Source organism: Mustela nigripes, chromosome X, assembly GCF_022355385.1.
Source record: "Mustela nigripes isolate SB6536 chromosome X, MUSNIG.SB6536, whole genome shotgun sequence".
NCBI lineage: Eukaryota > Metazoa > Chordata > Mammalia > Carnivora > Mustelidae > Mustela > Mustela nigripes.
This window is the reverse complement of record NC_081575.1, coordinates 16986191-17002053: the sequence shown is the minus strand read 5'-3', so window position 1 is coordinate 17002053 and position 15863 is coordinate 16986191. Positions and strand designations below refer to the sequence as shown.

Here is a 15863-nt window from a genome sequence, read left to right as displayed (position 1 = left end):
GCTCGGGTCATGATCCCAGCATCCTGGGATCGAGTCCCATATCGGACTCCTTGCTCGGCAGGGAGCCTGCTTCTCCCTCTGCCTCTGCCTGCCATTCTGTCTGCCTGTGTTCGCTCTCTCTCCCTCTCTCTCTCTCTGACAAATAAATAAAATAAAATCTTTAAAAAAAAATAACAAACACTGGCTCACATTTATTGAACACTTGTTATGTACCAGGCATTCTAAATTAAGTTGCACATGGGTCATATCATTTCTTTCTCATAACTGTGAATGGTTAGGTAGGTCCTATTATTTATTGTCCCTGTTTTGTTTTGTTTTAAGATTTACTTATCTGAGAGAGAGAGTGAGAACGTGTTGGGGACTGCAGAGGGAGGAGAGAGAAACTCAAGCAGATTCTGTGCTGAGCGTGGAGCCCAACTTGGGGCTCAACCCCATGACCCTGAGATCATGAGCAGAGCCAAAATTAAGAGTCAGAGTCTTAATGGACTGTACAACCCAGGCACTCCTATTGTCCCTGCTTTAGAGATGAGGAAACTGAAGCTCAGATAGGTTAAGTGGACCTCCTCTAGGTTACAAGATTCAAGCTCAAGTCAATTTATTCTGGAATCTATTCTCTTTTTATTATTTTTATTCTGGAATCTATTCTCTTTTTATTGTTTTTATTCTGGAATCCATTCTCTTTTTATTATTTTTCCATACCTGGAGTAATTCAAACTCACTAATAAAGTGTTTCCAAGTAGAGGTTCCATTAGGCTTGCTTTAATAAGCAAAGCTTGTTATAATTAGCTAATTAATGGGCTTGTTCAAGTCTTTCAAGCAAGTTAAACATGGCTTCCTGCAAATCTTATATACACTATTAATTTGTTTATCAGATTCTTTCTTCATAAATGGGATGGAAGTAAACTTCAGTCCAAGTCAAATTATCACAATATTCAAATTAACAGAGCCAGAGTTAATGAGAGTTCAGTCTAGATCATTAATTTTTACAAAATATTTACCTCCTGCCTTGAGTTCACTTCTGCCATTTCAGCATTTGTGGCCTATATGTATGTTTGTGCTATTATGGTTTTCCCATAAAGGGCTTCAAAATAAGAAGACAAAGGCCAGCTATGGTCCGGCTTAGTTGTGAGACATTTGTAACATAGTCTCTAAGGAACTGGGCTTTCATAATTTGTTAAAAGCCAAGTCTGATGCCAAGTAAATATATGCTAGAAGAAAACGCTCAAGTTGACATATATAATGAACACTTCCTTTCAGTGTTCTTAAACAGTCATTGCTCTCTCTTTTTCTAAAGTAAGCTCTATGCCCAATGTTTGGCTTGAATTCATGACCCGAGATGAAGAGTCGTGTGCTCTCTTAGCTGACCTAGCCGAGCTCCCCAGTTGTCTCTCTCTCTTAAGCAAAGTTTGATATTCCAAAATTTTGGTGCTTGAATTAGTGCCACTCCACCGCACTCCCCAAAACAAATTAGCCATGTAGTCAGCCTCAATTTCCTACGTACACCACACAGCTCAAGTTCCTGACCAGTTACTGGCTCCGAATCTTGAGTCCTTCAGGTCCCTGACCCAAACCCTCCCCTGCCTCCATTCCTACACTAGAAAAAGTAAGAATTGGGCCACCAGCTTCCAACTTGGAAAACGCATGAAAATATAATCATTGCAGGCAAAGCACAGTGAAATCCCTTGAGGAAAATGGCAGTGTATACAAACCAGAACCTACTATGTCTTGTAAATACCGAATATGTCTATTACTATCTTCATATGCCTAGTAGAGCATGGGTATATGCCAAGAATTAACGTTTAAGGGGTCTGGTTCAGTGTTACCCTAAATGGATTTCATCAGCAAGGAAGTGACAGACCCAGATGTTCCTCTAATATTGTGGTGCCCGCATTTTAACTAGGCCAAGAAAGAGAGGCCCTGTGTGGTATGGCTAACTACTTATGGGAATAATTTTGCTATACTACTATAGCAAATTTATTTCAGTTCCAGATATCACTTTCCCCATGAACTCGGGAGACCAAAGGAGCATAACCACTTTCCTTTCATCCCTGTCAAACTCAGCAAGTTTCTCAGGAAGCAAATACTATTTAAATCATTTTCATAATTCCAAAATGCCTGTAACACAAGTCCAGGGCCTAATTATGCCACTTAAATTTGTTGAAGATGTTTGGGTTTTTCTTTTTTTAATTTCAATAACGAAAGAGCCCAAGGGTTTAAAGCCCTAATAATCTAATAAACTTTGCTAAGTGAACATTGTAACAGATACGCCTGGATGGGATTTTGTAAATACCAGACAATTTCCCCTGATCTTTATCAGGGAAAAGAAGCCTAAATCTTTGGCAGGAAGAAATTAAATGTAGTGCAAAATAATAACATCTGGCCAGATCGTGTTTGTCAGAGTAGCAGCCCCTTTCCATGTCAGGCTGAATACTAAAATGAACTCTGAAGGGTGTGTGTGCAATTCTGTATGAGGCAATAGGAAAGGTTGCCACATGCCACAGAACATCGGGGTACAGTTAACCCACCCTAGTATGTCCCTACAGAGAACTGCTTCACGGCAGTGGAATTTGAAGCCTTCTGCCAAATAAAATTGGGGGGCCATTCTTGGGGTATTTTGTTTATTTCTCCATTACTGTACAGATTTCAACAGCACTTTCTATTTTTCAAACTATGATCATGATCATTTTTTAAGGAGGGGGGGTCGGCACTGGGAGAGGGAGAGAGAGAATCCCAAGCAGGCTCCACGCCCAGCATGGAGTTCGACGCAGGGCTCAACGTGGGGCTCCATCTCACAACCCTGAGATCACAACCCAAGCTAAAATCAAGAGTCGGATGCTTAACTGACTGAGCCACCCAGGCACCCTGATCATGATCACTTTTATGAGTTGCTAAGGCTTATTTTTGTCTTCTAAGGCCAAGGAAGACAGTGTGGTTCAATGACTTTGAAGTTAGAAACTTAATGCTGCCACTTACTGATTATGTGGCCTAAGGCAGATTGCTTAATAGTTCTTAACTCCAGTTTCCATTTCTTGTGAAATTGCAATAGTCATACCTAACAGTATCATTACTGTTATCAAGATTAATCAAACCTAACACACAGTAGACATTCAGTAAGCTAACCTCACTTCTCCTGCATGGAAATGACTCAGATGAGTTCAAGTATCTAACTTCACCAACTTTCTAGAGGCCTCTGACCTTCAAGAAGGCTTGAGTTATGAAAGCATACACTATCTTCCCCTCCCATCAAAACAAAAACAAAACTCCTCAAGGTTATATTTGAAATAATACATGTATCATTTAAGCATCTTCTCCTACTATAAGCCATCTCAACCATCTGGCAGAGCTTGCCAGAAAGAACATACTTTATTTTTCTACTAACGATTACTTTGATACATGAGATATTTTAATTATTTTTCTTGCCTCTCTGAGTTTTTTAATCTGGCATTTAGAGAGGGGGAATTATGGTCATCTCGTGGTTTAAAAAAAAAAAGTTGTCCCAATAAACAACTCTTACCAGAATGTGTACCACAAAACTGTGCTAAACCACTGATTTATCTGATAGGCCAGTGTATCTGTTTCAAATATTAATTACTAGAAAGAGTACTGTTTTTCTAGTCCCCAAGGAATAGGAGTGTGAACAGAAGGCTTTTGGGTTTTCCCCCACCTACTACTCTATTGGACAGGAACAGACACTTTGGCCTCACTGAATGGGTTTCGTTAGCTATCCTTCAAGGGCGGGGGCATGTAGAAGTAAACACACATACTACATCAAAGAGTAGTTCCAGAGCCCATTTCTCCAGCTGGGAAGGTGGGATGGATGCCCAGAATCCGTGCTCCAGGCAGAGACTGATGGCAGGCAACATTTCACCACCCTCTGAGCACCTCTCCAACTACCAGAGCACAGACTCCAGTGTACTTGTAGACCAAGACTACTTCCTACTAAGTGGCCAGAAAGATCTCAGATCCAGGGGAAGGAAAGGCAATGCTGTTTTCAGTACAGTAAAAATGAACTGATTCAGATTAATAGTCAGTGTCAGGGGATAGCTGAATAACAACAAAAATAATCCTTTAAATGTTGAAGGCATTTTCATATACCTTACCTCTTCTGATCCATAAAAGCTCTGGCAGGTTGGCCGGTGAGGTGTTATCTTGCGCATACAAAAACAAACTGAGACACTAAATTACTTACCAATTTTCACATAGCTAGTGTCAGAACAGGAAATAGAGCACATCTTTGATTCATGCCAAAGCTGTTACCAATCGATAAATAATCAAAGAATATATTGGAAACCAAAGGAAGACATTGATACATTGACTGAAGGTGTTTTTAAACCTCCATAAAAAATGAAAAATCTAATAAACAAAGCAATAAATTCAATTAATAACACATAAAATGGGTTAGCATCCTGAATATATAAAGAGCCCTTACAAATCAATAAGAAAGGGGCATCTCAATAAGAAATAATGAATAGCTAATTTTTTAATGATAAAAGAATATTAACAACAAAACTCACAAAATAAAAAGTACATACGAACATCAAATCTCCCTAGTAACAAAAGAGTACTATTTTTCACCCAAAGTAGGATTACCGTAAAATGGCAAATGGTCAGGCAAAAAAGAGGAAATAAATGTGAGAAACCTTAAAAACTTTATTGCCTCTGACCCAGCAATCCTAGTTCCAGGAAATTATCCTGAGTAAATAATTAAGGATGTGCACAAATATTCAGTTATATGAACATTACTTATCTCACTACAGTTTAGTGAAAGTACCCTAAATTTCTAGCAGTTAAAGAACATTGGACTAATAACATGTGAGACAGCCATGGGGCTAAGTACTATATGACCTCTAAATACTATGTTTGTACAATACTACATTGTATTATAGAAAAACATTATTGACATGGAAAGAAGGCTATATCACATGAGAAAGCTATATAATCCATTTTTTTAAAATATATACATACACCCATATATGTATAACACTGAACCAAAGTACGCAAGATTATATACCAAAATGGTAATAGTACTTATCCTCTGGGGGCTAAAATGTAAGTCATTTTATTTTCCACTTTTTTGTGTTTTTTCATTTTCCCAATAAACATGTACAGTAGTTCCCCTCCTCATCCATGGGAATATATTCCAAGATGCTCTGTGGGTGCCTGAAACATGAATAGGGCTGAACCCTAGATAGACTATGTTTTTCCCTCTACGTTTCCCTATATGTACATATATATGATAGAGTTTCACTTATAAATTAGGCACAGTAAGAGATTAACAACAATAACTAATAATAAAATACAATAACAACTATAAACTGTAATAAAATTTATATGAATGTGGGCTCTCTCTAAAAGCATTTGATGGTCCTGTACTCACCCTTCTTCTTCCTGTGGCGATGTGAGATGATAAGATGCCCACGTGACGAGATCAAGTGAGGTGGGTAACATAGGCATGGTTCTATAGTGTTAGGCTACTACTGTCCTTCTGACAATCTGTCAGAAGGAGAATCATCTGATCTTAGACTAGGGTTTACCTCGGGCAACTGACCCCATGGAAAGTAAAACCACAAACTGGTGAGGGCAGACTCCTGTGGTACTTATTTGTGTAGTCAAAACTTGTTTTTTTTTAAAGATTTTATTTATTCATTTGACAGACAGAGATCACAAGTAGGCAGAGAGGCAGGCAGAGAGAGAGGAGGAAGCAGGCTCCCTGCTGAGCAGAGAGTCCGATGTGGGGCTCAATCCCAAGATTCTGGAATCATGACCTGAGCCGAAGGCAGAGGCTTTAACCCACTGAGCTACCCAGGCACCCCAAAACTTATTTTTTAAAAAGAATATCCTGAAAAAGTTTGCTCTATTACTTTTAAGTGACATTATAATCAGGAATGACACATAAGAGCATATTTGGAAAAGCTGACAAGCGTTGCGAGTCTCATGATTCTTGGTCACAAAGTGTAAATCCGTGGCACTGAGCCTTCTTCACAGTGCTCTGTGAAGAGCCTAGATCAGGCTGGAAGAAAAGACACCCAGCAAGCCAGGGAGTGGTGAGGCCATAAGCAGAGGCTGAAGCTCAGGTATAGCATAGGACATTTCATCTCAAAATGGGAAAGCTTCAACCTATTAGCTACACTCTTAAGATCTTCTAGCTGAGTGGAGTTTAAAACCTAAAAACAGGGGTGCCTGGGTGGTTCAGTCGGTTAAGCATCCGACTTCTGATTTCGGCTTAGGTCATAATCTCAAGATCATGAGATCAAACCACACATCAGGCTTCGTGCTGGGCATGGAGCCTGCTTGAGATTCTTCTCCTTCTCCCTCTGCCCCTCCCCACCATGCCTGGCTTACTCTCTGTCTCTCTAAAAAAATAAAAATAAATAAATAAAACCTGAAAATAAATGCCTCAGGCAACAGGTTGTATTTATTTTTTCTATTTGGTCCTAGTGGTACTTGCTGCAAAGGATGCAGAAGAGTTGGAAATCTGTTTCTATTGATATTATTTCTTTTAATTCTGTATATGCGTAGATGCACATGTGCACGTGCGCACTCCCCTGGGGTGAGTATTTTCTAATATCTCACCTGGGGCTATAGCAATGAGATAGACTACACATTGGCCCTACCCTCAGAGAGATCATTCTCCAGTAAAGGAGACTCGTGTTAACAAAATATCCATACATGGATCACTACAAACTTGGTAAGTGTTAGAAAGGAAAAACACAGGATCCCAAGAGAGGGAGTACTGTGGGACCTGGTCTAGTCCAATGATTACATTTCAGTTAATCAGGTCCAGTACTAATGCTAAAGAACTTCCACAAATAGAGGAAGCATCATAAATATCCTGGTTCATTTTACCATTTTTGTTTTCCTTCCTCTCCTAATGCAACCCAATGGAATCAGAGTCTGCCATTGCTAGTTAGATCTTGAGGTTATGTTAACTCATTCAGACCACTAGGGGACTATTTAGAGAGTGCATACTATCTAGTCTTAAGTACACACACACAAACACACACACACGTACATGCATACACACACAGAGAGGAAAAAGAAGAAAACACATACAAAGGTTACAAGCAATATTTTTCTGAGTGATATGATTAGGAGTCAATATGCTGGAACCTTTTTTATATGAATCATAATTACATAAAAGCACAGAAAAGCATTTTTTAATAAAGTATATGTACCAGATATGTCACCGTCAATGCCGCAGAGCAAAGAAAGATATTCTACCTCATCTACAATGATGCTGACAAACATACAACCGAGAATAACAGAAATAATGGCTGCCCTGCATTTGATTCCTACAGACCCATACAGAGTTGAGCTCTTCACAGCCCTCTTCTGAATTAACCCTGCTGAATTAATGGCTCGGAGAGAACTGACTTGCTCTGCGGTCACAAAGAGAGAGCTTAGCAGATCTGGGACTTTGACTCCAGTCCCCCCAAAGCCCAAGCACACGTCTGTCACACTACGTTCCTCTCTGCATGCCTCCTAGGCATCTTGCTCTTTCGAGAGGTTAAGGCTGAGATGCTACAAGGCTAGCCAGGGAGGCCAGCAAGACTGGTATCTGGTAGGCAATTATTAATGTTCAAATTTTAATTTAATTTAGAAAAAGATATGCGCTGATTTACCTAACTCCCTCACCTGACCTTCTCTTTGATCAAGAGCCATGTCTGCTGGGGAATTCATACAGGCAATCTCCTCCAAGAACCTCTACCCTCTAGTTGGAATTAATCTTCTCCAACCTCACACTCCCATACAGAGGCGGGTTTCGTGGGAAGCTATTGAAACCTAAGCTTTAGGGACCCACACTTGTGATCCTCCGTCTGGAAGAGCCAGGGGCATTTTGTAGCTTTTATTTTGTCTTCTTTTTCTTAAAGAGGGCCCCCAGATTGTATAAGCTTTGGGCCCCACAAAACCTAAATCTACCCTTACTCCCCACGGAAGACTGGGGAGTGCTAAATGTTTCTCACAGCATTTCTCTTAGGATGCCTTGTACCTGAGTTATTCGTGTATAAAAATCTTGGTTTCTAAAAGTTGAAGGTAAGCAGGAAATGTTTTTTATCTTTGAATCCCCCACAACGCCTGCCTCCAGACATGCTAGGTCCTTGCTCAGCAAATGTTTTCTAATTAAGTACAACAGAATCCCCTTGCACGAAAGCAAGCTAGAATTGGAAAGGTTGCCCATGACCATGAAACAAAATACACAGAGGCAATATATAATATATAATATATGGTGGTTAAGGGCCCAGTTTCTGGAGCTGGCCTTCCCAGGTTCCCAGTTGCCACCTCTGCCATTTGTTGGCTGACCTTAGACAAGTCACTTTGTCTCTTGAAAGCCCCACTTCCTCCAGGTGAAGTGAGGCTAATAATAGTATCAACCTCAGATGGCTGCCATGAGGTTTCAATGAGATGATGCCAGTAGAACACTTTCGAAGAGGAGACTTTCCATTTGATTCCCACCAACTCAGCACATGTTGGGAGAGGAGCCTTGATTCTAGGCCCAAGCCCTCAACTTCCTTCTCTCCACAGTCACCCCACTTATCCTACCTATCCCCACCCAGACTCACTCAAACCCAGCCCAAATGACTCCAGAGCCTGCCTTCTTAATCATCACACTCTGGAGCTGGACGGGGAACCAAAGGAAGAGTCCAAAGGCCTGGCACTTTGTTCCACCTTTGCTGGTAGTCTAGGTGGGAGCTGATGGAGCCTGGAACTCAAATCAGAGACGAGGCCAGCGGGCATCAGTGTGAGACCGCTGAGACCCAGAGAGGGCAGAGGGGAATGGGGTGGAGGAAGAAGATGCAAGGGAATGTGAAGCGAGAAACAAGACCTGGTGCCTGACTGGAAACCGGGATGAGGAAGAAGGAGGGGTGTGGGGCCACAACTCAGCCCCTGGAGGCCTCTCACAGTCAACAGAGGCAAAGGTGTTTTTAATTTCTACATTACTGCTTCCAGCTTAAAGGAAAATCATTTCTACCTCCACTCTACTGACAGGAGAATTCAAACCTCTCAAACATATGCTTCATTATACCGATATCAGGTACTGTGACTCAGTGAGACAGAAAGAGGAGGAGGAACATATGTTTTCAGAAAGTAAACAAATCCCAGTGGGGGCGGGGAAGGGTAGGGAGTAATCACGAGAGGCAAAAGTGGTTATTTTTCCTGGAAGCTTCTCGAGGACAGGGACAATGTCCTTTAATTTGCTTCGTTGGGCCCACTAGTGAGAAAGTGGGCAGGAGCATGGCAGCCGTGGGGAGTGTGTCCAGAGCCCTGTTGAATGGAGGGGCATGGGCTGCGGTAAAGAGTTAATCTGTATAATCTCCTCACCTCATGTTGGCCGCAGAACAGTCTCCATCCGCACACTGAGTCATTTTTCTAAGCTCTTTTTATTAAAAAGAGTTTTTCAGCCTAATGACTGACTTTTCTAAATCAATAAGAGGGCACAGTAAAGGTTTATAACTCCCCCAGCTTCTGGCTCTGCAAGAGCCACAGAATTTTGAAACCCACTTGAATCCGAAAGTTCTAAGTATGAAATGAAAATGACTTTAAACACCCAGTTTCTAATTGTTTGTCCCATAGCACTAATAATTAAAGAATCGCATTTTTTAAAACTTTGTAACCAAAGTTAACTATCTCTTTGAGTCAGTGCCATGAAAGTACACTAATTAAAGCCAGCATCTTCTGAGCTCTGATGAGAAATTCACCCTTTTATAATGGGATTACTAGAGCTTTGCTGTACAGATGAGTGGTTTGATTAATAATTTACATTTTTGAGGCTATATAACCTGACTCATGGTCATGGCTTGCGTTCCTAAAATTCTTCTATCCAGTTTAATGTTATTACATTTTGCTCTGGCAAATGAATTAAGTTCTGATTAGACATCAGTGTAATTATTCTCTCCCCTACATTATTTTCAAGGAAGCAAGGGTTGTGACAGGATGGCCAGTGGTCAGAGTCAGGGACTCGCTGGAGCTCGGCCTGCACACAGCTGGAGCATGCGCAGGAGAGCTGTCAGACTAGTCAAGGGGAAAAATTGTGAAATGGAGAAAAATTGCTCAGTGCTAACTTAAAACCCCCCCGCAACATTATAAAAGCTAAATGAACAAATGATTGAATCTCAAAAACATGTTTATCAACATCCAAGCAATTATTTAGTCACATATTAACTGCGAAGGAAAAAAAAGCTTTGCCTGAACAGTTATTTCAAGCAGAAATGACTAGAGAAATTGCTCTGAGCTGATGGAAAAGGGTGTTCTACACAAGGTCAATTTTATTTAGGGGGAGTGGGAGAGACAGGAATCTGACAGGGAAAAAAAAAAGTATAAGAACTGCCAAGAGCAGATGGAAATGGGAAACAAGGGAGTGAAGAAACAGCAGCACAGAAACCCTGTCCCCCTCTCACCACAGCCTCCCGCATGTGGAAATGTGTCGTCTCTGCCGTAGAAAAGAGGTAGGAGAAAACCATCCAGCCCCGCCATGATTCCACAGGCCAGACAATGCAACTAAAATATGGCCTGAATGTGACAAACCCCTCCCACTCTAGCTGCTTGTTTGTGTGTAAAATATTCCAGATAGGGGCCAGAAGAGAAGCTTCAGGAGGCTGGGGAAGAAAGGCTAGCTCCTGGCGGTATTGACATTTTGAACAGCACAGTTTCACATCTATGAAGGTACAAAACAGACCCCTTTTCCAAAGGCTACTTTACCTAAGTGCTCTCTCACCTGTGCACGGGATATCCACTGTAGGAGGCAAACGTGGGTGAATTGCATCATGGCCTCCAGCTTTACTGGGGCTCATGTCTGTAATGGACATGTGCCATTTATCTGGCATCTCCGGTGCTTTCGAGGTAATAGCTTTAGAGATAATAATGCTGGGACATGGAGCTTTACAGTTTTCAAGACACTTTCATATACACTACCTCTCCCCTAGGAGGTAAGCAGGACTGTAATTATCACCCCCATTTTGCAGATCACAAAACTGAGGCTAATGGAATCGAAGTAAGCCCCTGTATTCATAAAGCTTACCAAGACAGAACTAGAATTAGAACTGAGATGCTCTGACTCCAAGCCCAGTGTTTCTTCCATTGCCTTTCAGACACATACTCCCCCAAATATATTTTAGCTCCTTCAAATGAAAATGTGAAGGAAAAGAAAAATGGTGCAAGTAACTTGATCTTTCTTTATTGATTCGCAGCCGTCACTACAGACATGGGCTATTGCCCCTCCTATAATACAGGGGCTACTGAGGCACGTAGGTTATCCCCCTCTACTGAATGTCCTCTGGACTGCCCCACTCAGTGAGCCCCCAAGTCTACTTTCATGTTTTTCACCCTTCCTGGCACTCATAACTTCTTGCTGTTCATAGATACCTCCCTCTGGCATTCTTCCATAATCCCTCCACCTAACTCCTTAACCTACCGCCTGCTAGAAAACTAGAAAATCCAGCCTGTAAAAAGACCACACACAAATGTGGGACAGTAGTGGGTACTGAACGAACGAGGGCCTGAGAATTTCTCAGTGACCTCAGCAGGAGCTCTATAGCATTCCAGGAGCACAGGGATGTCTTCTGCTTAACCACTCTAGTTCTCCCCTCTGAAGAAGCTGAACTGGCTTCTTGCGGGTTAGGCAACTTCCAGAAAAGCTGAAGCGTGTTCTCCCTCAAAGTCAGGGGTACCTTGGGGAAGACTGGAATCATCCAAAATACAGAAAAATTTCCTAGGCCTATCCCCCCAAATACTCCCTGATGGGACACGTTTGACAGTTAGAATGCCATCCTGCAAGGAAAACAGAGCTCCAGGATTGAACGTGCAAAGGTGACAGAGAGAGGATAAAACATTAATTAGGAAGACCATGTCAGATGACGGCCCGGAAGAAGCCAAGGCATCAGTGAGTTTCCTCATCTGTAAAATGGAGATAATTACAGTAGGAACCTCAGAGAGCTGCTGGGAAAATCCAGCGAGAGAATTATGTAAAAGTAAGCATCATATAGCAGGCATTTAATAAATTGCCATTAGTAGTATTATCATAGTAATTATTATGAGGTAGGGGAGAAGAAAAAGAGACAAAAATCTTTTAGTGGAGTTTTTCAAAAAGAATTAATTAAGCAGAAACAAAAAACGATTGTGCTGCCCCATTTTACTAAGCACATCCGAGTAAATTAAATTTAGGAAACGAGGCAATGCAAAGATTGAAAATAAAGAACAACTTTTTTTTTAATGCTTCAATCATTATCAAAACAACATTAGCAAGAGAGCACTCCAACCGCTGTCGCGAAGGGCCCCAGGCTCATTTATGAGGGCAAAGGCTTCTTGCAAACGAAGACATAAAATCCAAATTGAGGCAGTAAGGATTGCTCGTGGAACTGTGCACATATTTGCAGAAAGCATTCGCTGCTTAAATACCCCCAGTGTGGACGAGTGAGGGAATCCTAAAGAGATTGTGGATCTAGGCCAATATCAAGATGAGCTTTCTTCAACTTCATGTGGTGGGGAAAATAGCTTGCATCAAATTTCATAGGACTGAATTATTGGAGCAAGGATTTGGTCTACCGGAATCTTGGGGAGGGAGTGTATTTTATGGAAGAAACAACTGGGCCCTCCCAATTCCAGCTCGTCAGAATAATAAGTAATCATAAGGGGGACAAAAGTGGCTCCTCTCTTTTTTTTAGCCATCAATAATACATCAGCTTGCCTCGGTCCCTGATTTTCGTCTTGTCCCTCCCAATGTTCGTTACAGAAAGAATTTGGGGGCGATGTTTCTACAAACATGGCATAATTGCCTTGAGGTCTGGGACCATGGTTTCTTTTTTCTTATGGGGTATATTTGCTCTAAATGGGAAGCAGGGAAAGAATAAGGGAATGAAACAAGAGAAAGAATTGAGTCCATATGGTGATGAGGTAGAAGGCCCCAGCCATGAGTTCAGACATCACTGAGTTGTCTCCATGTTCCTTTGCCAGACCTGTCCTCCTATGTTCACAACTGGAGAAATAATACATATTTGTGTGTGTACATGTGTGTGTGTGAGAAAAAGAGAGAAAAGATACAAGTAGTAGGTGCTACCCTCCCCCCTTTCCAGCCTCTGTCCACATGACTAGTGTCCAACCTCCACGCTAAGCCAATCAAAATCTGGTCAGAACTTCCTTTCTCTCCTCATCTCGTGCCTAGAAAACACAATATGCAAAATGGAAGACTGGAAAAAAAGATGGAGGACTGGGCAGAGACAGAAGGGCTGACACCCAAGGCCCTCAGAGATCAGCCATTACCGCTACTCCACACAGTGGACTACCAGGGGTGCTCGTTCTCCCGCCCGCCTCCAGCAGGCCCACGGCTGTCAGGTAACACCAGTGGGCCTGGTTATTCTGCGAATGAAACCACTCACACTCCATTTTGAAAAGCCCCTGAACACCCCCAAAGAGTCAGATTCAGCTCTTGCCTTCGACAAAATTCTCTTGTCCCATCACTTTTTACCACCCCACTTTCACTCAGCAGCTCAGCTCCAAAACCAATCTAAGAAGTACATGAATGGCACATGTATTTTTAAAACCAGCTTCAATTATTCATTTGATCGCCAAATTGTTAGTCTCCACAAACTCTTCACAAGAGTCTGACGGCATACGTAAGTGAACAAATACCTCACGCTTCTATACTGTATTTCATATAATCAACCCAACATCCCCTGAGGCTTTGACCCAGGGAACTATCATGAATGTAGGCTTTATTAGCTAATTGGAATAATTTTCTTAGCTAATTCTAAGATTTTCCTTGCAATACACAAAATAAGCTATAATCAACCTACCTTACAATTCAAAGAGGTTAATCCTTAACAAGGTGCCAGAAACCTACAAATTTGGAACGTCAGGTCATCAGAAGAGACTTTTCTATCTAAACTCCAATTCTCTGTAGAGCAAGAAAAAGGGAGCTGGCGTCCTGTGCTTCAGGGAAGACAGAAGCAAGCCCCAATATCTGTAATTAATTTCCCCTCCCAAGAGGCAGCATACCGAGGTAGTTAAAAATATAGGCTCTAAGAGCAAGGCCGCCTGGGTTCAAATCTTGATTTCCCCCCATTAATTAGTTGTGTGGCCTCAGGAAAACTACTTAACCATTCTGTGCCTTGGCTTTTCATCCCTTACATGGGGATGCTGATAGTAAGACCTATTTCCTAGGGTTATTGCGAAGACTAAAGGAACAAATACACAGAGAGCATGTCGTCAACATTCCTAGCTGGGTCTTTGAATTGAAGGAGGTATTCTCCATCCTGCTGGGTTGGTCCTACTGGTCAGTGAGGAGAAATGGAATTTCTGACCCATCCTGGCAATGCCACCACAGGTCCCTTTATAGTCACACACAGGTGTAGTAAAGATGGAGACTCACAAAGAAAGAAGAGGTGGTCCACTCACACAAATGAGAAAACATAGTGCCTTTGAGCCAAGCTCCAGATCGCTCTGGAAACGGTCCCCGTGGTCAGAAGGAGTTCAGGCATGTTCCACAACCATCTAACCCACGCCTGGAGAAAACTGGTATTTAAGTAACCTCTTTTGTTGTTTTTTTTTTTTTTTTTTTAAACTGGTCTTCAGGGCTTGTTGAGAGAAGATATCATTTACTCTTTCTGTAGGGATTTGTAGCCATCGCACACAGGTAAACAGAATGTCCTTGGACAATGACTTTGGACAATGCCTGCCTCTCCAAAGAGTGAAACGCAGTGTCTCTAAAAGCTGTGCTTTTCCTGAAACAGAATCTCTCACTGGGAGATTTCTCTGTCAAGTGTTAACGCTGGCATGGTCATTTATAAATTAGACTTAGCATCTGAAAGCCCAGCGCCCAGAGAATGATGCCAAGGGGCACACGTCTAAAATGATCCCCAGCACTCACCTTGGAAAACTGCGGCATTCTGGATGATCAAGAACTTGAGCTCCATACTTGCAGATTGAAGCAGCTGTTCCATGTTCAAGCGCGCGGTCAGTTGGTACTTTTCTTCCATCTTTCTGGAGCAACACGTTGGACCCTTGGGGAGACATACTTGCAGATCTGATCCTGAAACAAACAAGGGTTTCACGTTTCAGTAAGCAGAATGTCACACACACATACACACACACACACACACATACACGAAGTGAATAAGGCAAGACAATGCATTTTTAAAAATACAGTAAAATCTTGATTATTCAAAATTAGTGTTTATCTTAACAAATCCCTGCTTTCTCCCAATTATCTTTATGACTGATTCTTTTTGAATAACCATTAGAATTAATTGCCTAGGTTTGACTCATAAATTCTGCACAAACCAATTTATAGCACCAAGTAGACGTCATTGAACACCGATATTTAATTTGTCCATTAAAAGATTAATCTTCACTCCTACAATTTATTTTTCTTGATTATAATTTATGAATGAGAGCACAACCAAGAGGCAATTTTCAAAATTCCAGTTATGATTTCCTAATGAAATGTATGTCTGTCACCCCGGTGTGGCTTTTTGGGATAAATGATTAAAACATCAATATCTTATCAAAGCTTTGCTGTTGTTAACTAAAGGTCTGGGGTAAGATTCACAGAGGAAATATCCAAAGGACAACATCAACATTTTGACAATCACCAAAATCCCTTACAACGACAACATTCTAGCGCTATTCAAATATCGACCTCTGAACTCCTAAGTCACTTCCTTGCATCTCGCTTATGATGCATGGTATCTTTTTATTTCTGCAACTCCATAAAAAGTTGTCGAATTAAGAATCTCCTCGCTTATTCCAAAATTAGGGAATCAGAACGTCTTCTCAGTCCTCATCCAATGTGACCTTTGGTGTCATCCTTCCCAGCCGACCAGTTTCTTCTTCTTTTTTTTTTTTTTTAAGATTTTATTTATTTATCAGAG

At 41.5% G+C, this 15863-nt stretch overlaps 1 protein-coding gene across 1 annotated transcript in view; it reads right to left on the bottom strand.

Annotated features, from left to right (window-relative positions):
- GPC3 (glypican 3) overlaps nucleotides 1–15863 on the bottom strand; it is a 399544-nt gene that overhangs the window by 353292 nt on the left and 30389 nt on the right. The window contains exon 2 of the mRNA XM_059385454.1: nucleotides 14861–15022. Within this exon, the coding sequence (XP_059241437.1) occupies nucleotides 14861–15022 (162 nt within the window). The remainder of the gene's footprint in view (nucleotides 1–14860; nucleotides 15023–15863) is intronic.